The 9116-nt window shown below is 44.7% G+C and overlaps 1 protein-coding gene across 1 annotated transcript; it reads right to left on the bottom strand.

Annotated features, from left to right (window-relative positions):
* Window positions 1-4082: 4082 nt before the first annotated feature.
* Window positions 4083-4869, bottom strand: hscb (HscB mitochondrial iron-sulfur cluster cochaperone). Its single transcript, XM_072560361.1, has one exon. It carries the CDS (start codon window positions 4842-4844, stop codon window positions 4083-4085), a length of 762 nt encoding a protein of 253 aa, XP_072416462.1. The 5' UTR covers window positions 4845-4869.
* Between the last annotated feature and the right edge of the window lie 4247 nt (window positions 4870-9116).

Here is a 9116-nt window from a genome sequence, read left to right on the forward strand (position 1 = left end):
TAAAATTATTTCATGAAGTGTGGGCAGAGCAAGGAAAACATCTGTTGCCATCCCGAAATGCCTATGAACGGAGTACCCTACTAGTCTATTTCTGAAGACAGTGAAGAGTCATCCACATTGCTGTGGGTCTGAATTCAAAGCCAGCCAGACTGGATAGGGACGGCAGACTTACTTCCATAAAGGGCCTTCGTGAATTGGTTGGCAGTTTATGAATATCAAAGTTTAATGACCACTGTTACTGCAATATAGTCCAGGTCATCAGCTACCAAGATGGGATTTTAAACCATGCCCTCAGAGCAATAGATCTAGATTGCTCAAGCAAGTGACAATGATACTAAACATACATCACCGAAACATACCTCAAATAAGTTTTAGATTCATGACCCCATCCCCAACTCAAAATCATAATTCTGGTTGCGTTACTTAAATTTGTTACAATGCTGCTGTAGCAGCAATACAGGTATCATCTATTGGGCAGCACGGTGGCAAAGTGGTTAGCACTGCTGCCTCACAGCGCCAGAGACCTGGATTCAATTCCTGCCTCAGGCGACTGACTGTGTGGAGTTTGTACATTCTTCCCGTGTCTGCGTGGGTTTCCTCCGGGTGCTCCGGTTTCCTCCCACAGTCCAAAGATGTACAGGTCAGGTGAATTGGCTATGCTAAATTGCCCCTAGTGTTAGGTAAGGGGTAGATGTAGGGGTATAGGTGGGTTGCACTTCGGCGGGGCGGTGGGGACTTGTTGGGCCAAAGGGCCTGTTTCCACACTAAGTAATCTAATCTATCTTGTGACATTTTAAGAGTTAGGCCATATTCACTGGAAAATCAAGTTAAGAAAGTATGTGAAGAACCAATATTTGCATTTATTATTTTTCACATGGAGAAACAGCAAGACGACAGAAAGATGCGCAGGTTAGGTAAATTAGCTATGCTAACTTTCCCCTAGTGTTAGGTGCGTGAGTCAGAGGGAAATGGGTTTGGGTGGGTTACTCTTCAGAGGGTCGGTGTGGACTGGTGGGCCGAAGGACCTGTTTCAACACTGTAGGGAATCTAATCTAAAGTGTAAAAAAAACCAGAAAGCAATCTAAAGAGTGAGACTTGACCACATCAAATGTGGAGCATTGATACCTCAGCAGGAGGTATGATGCCAGCTTAGGGAACAGTCTGTGTAGACTTTGCACATTTCTCACTTTGTCTGCATGGGTCTCCTCCAGCAGTCCAAGGACATGCAGATTAGGTGGATTGGCTATGCTAAATTGCCCAGTGTCCAGAGATGTGCAGGCTAGGTGAGTTAGCCGTGGGAAATGCAAGGTTACAGGGTTAGGGTAGGACATGGGTCTGGTTGGATGTTCTTCAGAGGGTAGGTGTGGACTTGATTCAAAAAGATACACTTGAAAGAAGTTGCCCATTTAAAACTGAGAAGAGGAATTTTATTTTGTGTCAGAAAATGGTCAATATGTGGAATCCTTTACTACAGATATGTGTCAAGAATGATCAAGTATATTCAAGACTGATTTGGAAACTTAAAATCAGAAACAACGGAGGTGAAACACGAAATTTACAAAGAAAGAATGAAGCCATGTCAGAATTTAGATATTCCTTCCTTCACAGGTGGTCGGGTTGAAATGTGCAGATTGTGATATAATATTTGTAAGTATGTAATATTAAAGAATTTCACATTTTTATTGCAATTAATGTCATTGGTTACATATCTTTAAAACTGTCTAATTCATGGTCCTACATTTTCAAAAGTAGGAATTAGCATTAAAAGGAATGTAGTGAATATTAACCAGAATGTCACCCAAGGTAAACTACATGGAGAGATCATATATATTAGGCTTTATTAGTTTATATGGAATGCACATGAATATGAAGGACTGAATGGAAGCATCTGAGATTTTTTTAAACAAAATTTATTATGGTAGAAAGTCTAGGTCAAGGACAACCTAAGAAATCAAACCAAAAAAGGCACATTTCTTCATGCAAATGGTGATAGAAGTGTGAAACTAGGGGGGCATTAATTGCTCTAAAATATTCTGAGCTACATCCAGATTAACTTTAACGGAGTCAAGAGACAAGGTCACATTTTATATTGATGCAAGTGGATATCTCTCACCTGACTGAAAACATATCACATGCAAAAGAAATACAAAGGAGGCTGTTCGATCCCTTAAGCTTCCTCAATCATTCAATAAAGGTTAGGACTGCTCAAATATGGCCCTAATTCTCACTTTCCTATTACCCAAGTCCTCTGCTTCCTTGATCAAAGATCTGTTCAACAACTTTGGAGTAACTTAAAGAAACAAATCTTCACTACTCACCAGGGGAGAAGCACTCCAAACACTAAATCCACAGAATAAATTTCTCATCTGTCATGCTTTGAAACTCAGTCCCAGTTCTAGATCCCCAGCATGATGGCTCAATGGCTAGCCCTGCTACCTCACAGCGCCAATGACCCAAGTTAGATTCCACCCTCAGACACCTGTTTGGAATTAGTTAAAAATCAATTGTCCACTTAGTCCAGTACCAGCACTTCAACATGCTTGGAGATGCACATTCTCCTTGTAGGTTTCCTCTCAGTCCAATTGATAGGCTGAGTGGCCCACTTCCATACTTTAGGTATTCTGAAAAGCATAACTTTTGAGTTTACCCCGTTAAACAGCTCTGACCCCCTCCAGAAGGTTCCAATAAGATAATCTTTCATTCATATGGCCCAATCTTTTCTGAAAACAACATTTTAATCTCAGGAATGACCCTTTCTGAACCACTTCCAAAGAAAGTGTAACCTGGCTTTAGTAAACACAGAAGCATACAAATGAGGTGCATGGCTCCAGCGCCTACTTCGTCATCCAATATGGTAGTGGCAGGTGTGATTACATTCCCACTTACCCCAGACAACTTCCACAACGGTTTCTCTACCCTCCCATACACTACTGCAGTTGCAAATACTCATCAGAAGTAGACCAATTAGCTCCTTAATCACACTTCACCAGTCAATATTGCTGACCTGATTATTCCCTCAAATCTGTACTGCCACCCACACTCGCTAAACTCTTACCTCTTTGCTTAGCTCTGCTCTATTTACCAGTGCCTTAAATATATTCAACTTGCAGGACCATGAAAAACATTGTTGTAAGGGATTTAAGGCTCCCTAAAAGTTGTCACACAAGTAGATAAGAGTGGTAGAGACAACATGTGCCATATTTGGCCTTACTAGTCAGGGAACTGAGTACAAGAGTCAGGATGCCGTGTTGCAGCTTTAAGACTTTGGTTAGGCCACATTACAAGGATGGGCAGACTTTGGAGAGGGTGCAGAAGAGGTTTACCAGGATGTTTGGCAAAAGTGAGGACTGCAGATGCTGGAGATCAGAGTCTAGATTAGAGTGGTGCTTGAAAAGCACAGCAGGTCAGGCAGCATCTGAGGAGCAGGAAAATCAATGTTTCGGGCAAAAGCCCTTCATCAGGAATGAAAGATGCTTGTCTGGATTACAGGTATGATCTAAGAGGTGAGGAGAGAAAAAAACTCAAGTTCTCTTTTCTGGATTAGCAGAGGGAAGACCTGATAGAAGTCTATATGCACCTCATAATTTTCGATAGGGTCGATGGTCAGAATCTTTTCCCCGCCAAAGAGTTGAAATGTCTAATACCAGGGGACATGTATGGGGCAGGTGGAATTTGAGAGGGTGGGGGAGCACTGTTTTCTAAATTAAAAGCGAGGTAGGAATCTGGAACACTGCTAGGGATGGAGGGGTTGTTAGAGGGGCTTTTAGATAAGCATATAAATATGCAAGCAATGGACCAAGGGCAGGCAGAAGGAATTAAGATTAATTTGGCGTTGGCTTCTGCATAACATTTTGGGCACATCCCGTGCTGTACTGTTCTGTGTGACTCTTGCTACCTCAAGTAAGGAGATCAAAACTACACAGACACACAGAAGTACCTCTTGTTCAAATCCCCTCCGCAACCATTTCGGGAACGCTATGGCCTGGAAACAGAGATATTGAAGAGTAATTGGGCCCAGATGGGGAAAGGGTTGTCACCAGGTTTCCTAACGCCAGGATGTGATACCGTACCCCAGCAGCCTCTCAGCGGGGCAGCAAACGCTCCTTTATCCGATCCCCGAGGCTGCTCCAGTATCGCATCTGCTTCAGCAGCGGCAGGGCATCCCGCGGGCGTCCCCCCTCGAAGGCCCGGGCCACCTCCCCGTCCAGCTCCCGGAGCCGGGCCTCCACCTCCTCGGACACCTGCCCGATCTCCTCCGGGCCCCGGGCCTCCTCCAGCCGCTCGTTGAGGCGCAGGACGGCGGCCAGGAAGGTGGGGTCCTCCCCGCTGTCGGCCTCGCCGAGGCCGGCCTCCCCCGGTAACTCCAGCCGCAGGAGGTACACGCCCCGGGACAGAGGCCTCAGCAGCGTCCCGTACGCCTCGTTCACCAACGCCGACTGCTCCTCCGAGAAGCGGCGCTCGTCCTCGGAGCCGCGGCTGAAGTTGTCCGGGTGCAGCTCCCGCTGGAGGCGCCGCACGCTCCGCCGCAGCTGCTCGGCATCCAGGCGGTAGCGGCGCTGGAGGCCCAGCAGCTGGAAGTAGTCGCGGCGCCGGTCCGGGGGCTGCAAGGCGCGGCAGGACGGGCAGAAAAAGGCTGCCGCCTCTTGTTCCCCGGAGGCCCGCTCCGCCCCACACCGCCAGCAGCCGCTTGACCCGCTGCAGAGACCGCGGCGGCCTGCGGGGGGGAGCGGACAGGCTGCGGCCCGTGAGGAGAGGGGGGTCCCCGGGGACAGGGCCCGGGGGGAGGGGGCCTGTACCCTGAAGGTGACGGTTAAAGCCACGCGCCGGAGCAGCCCGCGCAGCATCGTTCAAACCAGCCAATCAGCAACGCCCTGCATGTCACCGCTACGTCATTTTTGAAGATCCTTCCGCACCCTAGTCCTGCACCTTTCTTCCCCTTCCCTCCTCACAACCCTTCCCCTATATATCCTTCCTCACCCTTCACCTCCACCCACTTTCTCTTCCCTCCTCACATTCCCTTCCCTGCTCCCTCCACCCAACCCCTTTACTCGTTCCCTTCCTTCCCCTTTTCCCACACTATTCTCCACTTCCTTCACCCATAATCTACCAACCCATTCCTCCCACTTGCCCTTCTCTTCCTCTCCTCTCCCTGATACCCTTCTCCACCTTTTCCATCTTCTTCCCCTCCCTTTTTTACATACTTTCGCCATCTGCACCCCACCACACCTCTTCTCCTTTTGACCCCTTCCATGCCTCATTTCTCATAGGCCATCTTTGCTGAGATTCCATTTTAAATAAATGAGATGCTTACCATTTTGCGTTATTTCCTCACTTCTTGTGATTTGTTTATCATTTCTTTTGTCCATTTAACTTAGTTCCCCTCAAACCTCTGCAAGTGGCTTTCTTTGAGGTGTTTAATATTGTTGCTTGAGATTACTGTATCCTGTTCTAAAATTGAAAAGTGATATAATGTTCCCCACGAAAAAGATCATCCCCTCCTGTCAGCTTCTTGATCCATCAAGCAAGTCAGGTTTGAAATCAGCAGACTTATTTTAGTGATGTAATTTGGGAAGATGTAATAGGTGTAAAGACAAGGCAAGAGAGAAAAGTACTAAAATGGGGAATGAGAAGAAGTGTTTGAGAGTATATCTCCGAGTGAGTCGACAGATGTGGGATATAGGTAAATTAATGTTACTTCTGCAATTCTGCAAATCCATTTTACAAAGTAAAATGAACTCACACCAGTGTGCAATTGTTTTAGCCACGAGCTGAGTCAACAAGAATGGAAACGATGTGGAGGAAATATATAATTGTTTTTGTATTAGCTAAAATTGTATGTCAGAATGAAATGTGACTGCAAAACAATGGTAGACATTACGGGCAAGTAGATAAGATGTTGTGAGGGGATGAAGTTAAGCTAGATACGCCTGTACAAACAGTAGGTATAAACATCTGCTTCCCACTTTTACAAAAACACAGGAACAAACCCCAATTAAAAGGGTCATAGGGATCAGAACGGCCTCGGGAAAGGCACAGATGAAGGGGGTAGATAATGAAGAAGAAAGAATATGCCTAACAATGACCTACAGCAGGATGAGGTCAAACAGGCTTGAGGCCAGGAATAAGCATTTTGTCACAGACAAGGCCAGATAAGGCAAGAGATAAACAGGGGTAATGCAGGCCGGTCTTAGGGAAGTGGACGATGTAAGCAGGGGAGGAGCAATGTAAAACAAAAGACATCAAATCATATAAATATTATGTATGAATTGAACTTGGTGTGTGTATGTCCTCTACCTTTTAGGCACTGGACATCTCACCCACTTGCAAGTGTAAAATAAAGGACACTGCTGATTCGGATCTTGTCTCAGACTGAAATTATTGAAGTGAGTGGGCTTTGTTTCTCACAATTGGGGGCTCGTCTGGGATTTTCATCCATCACCGGGGGGAGTGGCTGGCCTTGGACACTGGGAAGACGCGTCCCCCATTGAGGAGCGGTCTCGTGTCCTGGTTTGGTCTGCTCCCTTGGGAGACTGGTACGAATACCACAAGAGAGACATCTGAATCAGACAGGGATAGGCGTTCGATAAAAAATATGGCGACAAGGGGCCAGGCACAGACCAAGGTAAGAAACCTGACTTTTAAGTATTGCCTTGGTGGCCGGGATTGAGTTTTAGTAGTTAATAAGGGACTAACGAAGAAACTCAATATGGGTTGTGCCGTGGGTAAGGAAAAAGCCTCCGGGAAAACAAAAGAAGGAAAAAGCAATGGAAATGGAGGCGGGGTCCCTTACAACATACCTCCAGAAAGTCCTTTGGGGAGGATGTTGTGGAATTGGCAAAATAATACTTGTACAAGGGAAAAAGATGATTAAATATTGTTGCTTCGTATGGACTAAGGAATCCATTCTTCGTCCCACCTCTTCTGGCCAAAATACAGGTCGGACAAAGACTGAATTTGTAAATATCTGAATTTATTTGTCAATGAGTGAGAGAGAGAGAGAGTGAGAGAGAGAATGAAAAGAGCTGTACAGCTGGTAGAAAGTTTAACCCTTTGTGATTTGGTTTGAATGCACATTTGTTTGTTGGTGATTGAATGTTTGCGTTTTATTCCCTGGAGCTTGAGTTCTGGGACTGTTTTGAATCTGAATTTTATTATGGAAACTTAACATGATTTCTTTTAAGGTTAAGGATTCTATAGAGATTATGAAAAAAAAGAATGATACCTCCTGTTCTTCTTACAGGTCATGACTGCCTTACTATCAGTTTCTAATTAATCTCTTTTATCTTTACATAAAAGCGATTTATGGAGGACAGTTGAAGTTTCAGTTCAACATTAGATTGTAGTAAAAACAAAATTCTATGGTTAATATCTGTGACCTTGGATTCGGCCATTGTTCATGCATTAGAAGTTTTTTTTTAACTTGAATAGACAAATTCTTTTAAGGCAGCTCTGATTATTTCAAGACCTATAGTATTGTAATTGAGCAATGATTGGTCAGCACTACTTAAGAAAACTAATTTTGGATTTAAATTAAGGGACTAAAACTGGGTGATTACAGTGGATTTCAAAATTGAGAACTGTATGCATTTTACATTTTGAATATTAAATACTGAATAAATGAACATAAATATATAAATATATTTACAAGTTTGGAACAGGCTTTAAAGTTAGTCAAGCATGAATTGATGAATTGGTGTTTGAAGTTATGGGGAGCTAGAAATATTGCAATATTTCTTTAAAAAAAGAAAAAGGGGAAGAACGTAATGACTTATCCCCTTCGGGAGGTACCAATAGGGGACAAAGAGATTGGGTTTGTAAGTGTTCCCCTCAGCCGTGGGGAAGTCAGAACATTTAAAAAAGAAATGAAGGTCCTGGTTGAGGATCCGGTAGGGTTGTCTGAACAAATTGATCAATTTTTGGGGCCCAGTCTGTATACCTGGGCTGAGTTAATGTCTATTTTGAATATACTATTTACTGGGGAAAGAAAGGGGACTTGTATGGGGAGCAGCCATTAAAATATGGGACAGGGAACACCCGATTGGAGATGGGGATGCTGGACAGGGAGAGGTGAAGTTTCCCCTCAGAGACCCCCAGTGGGAAAACCAAAATCCGGAGCATAGAGAAGAAATGAGGGAATTAATTGAAAGACCTGATTCTAAAAGGAATAAGAGAAGCAGTTCCGAAGTCACAGAATTTGACTAAAGCCTTTGAAGTTAGACAGGAGAAAGGTGAGACTCCCTCAGCTTTCTTGCAAAGATTAAGAGACTCAATGCAAAAATACTCTGGAATGAACCCTGAAGACCCAGTGGCACAGGGTCTTTTGAAAGTACATTTTGTGACAAAGGAATGGCCAGACATACAGAGAAAGATACAGAAGGTAGAAGGGTGGAGTGAAAAGCCATTAGATGAATTGTTAAGAGAGGCACAGAAAGTGTTTGTAAAGAGAGAGGATGAGCGACAGAAACAGAAGGTGAAAATGATGGTAGCTGCGGTTGATGAGGTAGTTAAGAAAAGAATGGAACCAATAGTGAGCAACCGGAGCGGTGGGTGGCAGCATGTCCAACAGAGAGGACAAGGGGGAGCATTTGATAGAGGGTTCGAGCGACAGGGGCAGAGCTGGAGGTCTCCACAGGCAGAATGCTATTATTGCGGAAAGATAGGGCACTTTAAGCGGGAGTGTCCTGCTCTGAAAAGGGAAGAGAGGGCAATTCCGCTTATGAATTTTGATGAAGAATAGGGGTGTCTGGGGTTCCTGCCCTCGGGGGCCCACCAGGAACCCTTGATAAACCTGAAGGTGGGACCCTGTGGGGAAGAGGTAGTCTTCCTAGTAGATATGGGGCAGCACGGTCATCGCTGAATTTTAAACCAAAGAAAGTAGGAATGTCAACACGGTCAATTACTGTTTCAGGGGTAAAAGGGGAAGGATTTACTGTTCCAGTATTTGAACCTATGATGATAGAAGGTCCTAAGGATAGGGTCACAGGGGAATTGTTGTATATCCCTGATATAGGAAGTAACTTACTAGGGAGAGACTTAATTATCCTCTTAGAACTGGGGATTGGAATTCAGGAAAAAGAATTAGTTGTACAAAAGGCAATGTTGACAGAGGATGTGGA

This window comes from Chiloscyllium punctatum, chromosome 41 (assembly GCF_047496795.1).
Source record: "Chiloscyllium punctatum isolate Juve2018m chromosome 41, sChiPun1.3, whole genome shotgun sequence".
In the NCBI taxonomy this organism is placed as follows: domain Eukaryota; kingdom Metazoa; phylum Chordata; class Chondrichthyes; order Orectolobiformes; family Hemiscylliidae; genus Chiloscyllium; species Chiloscyllium punctatum.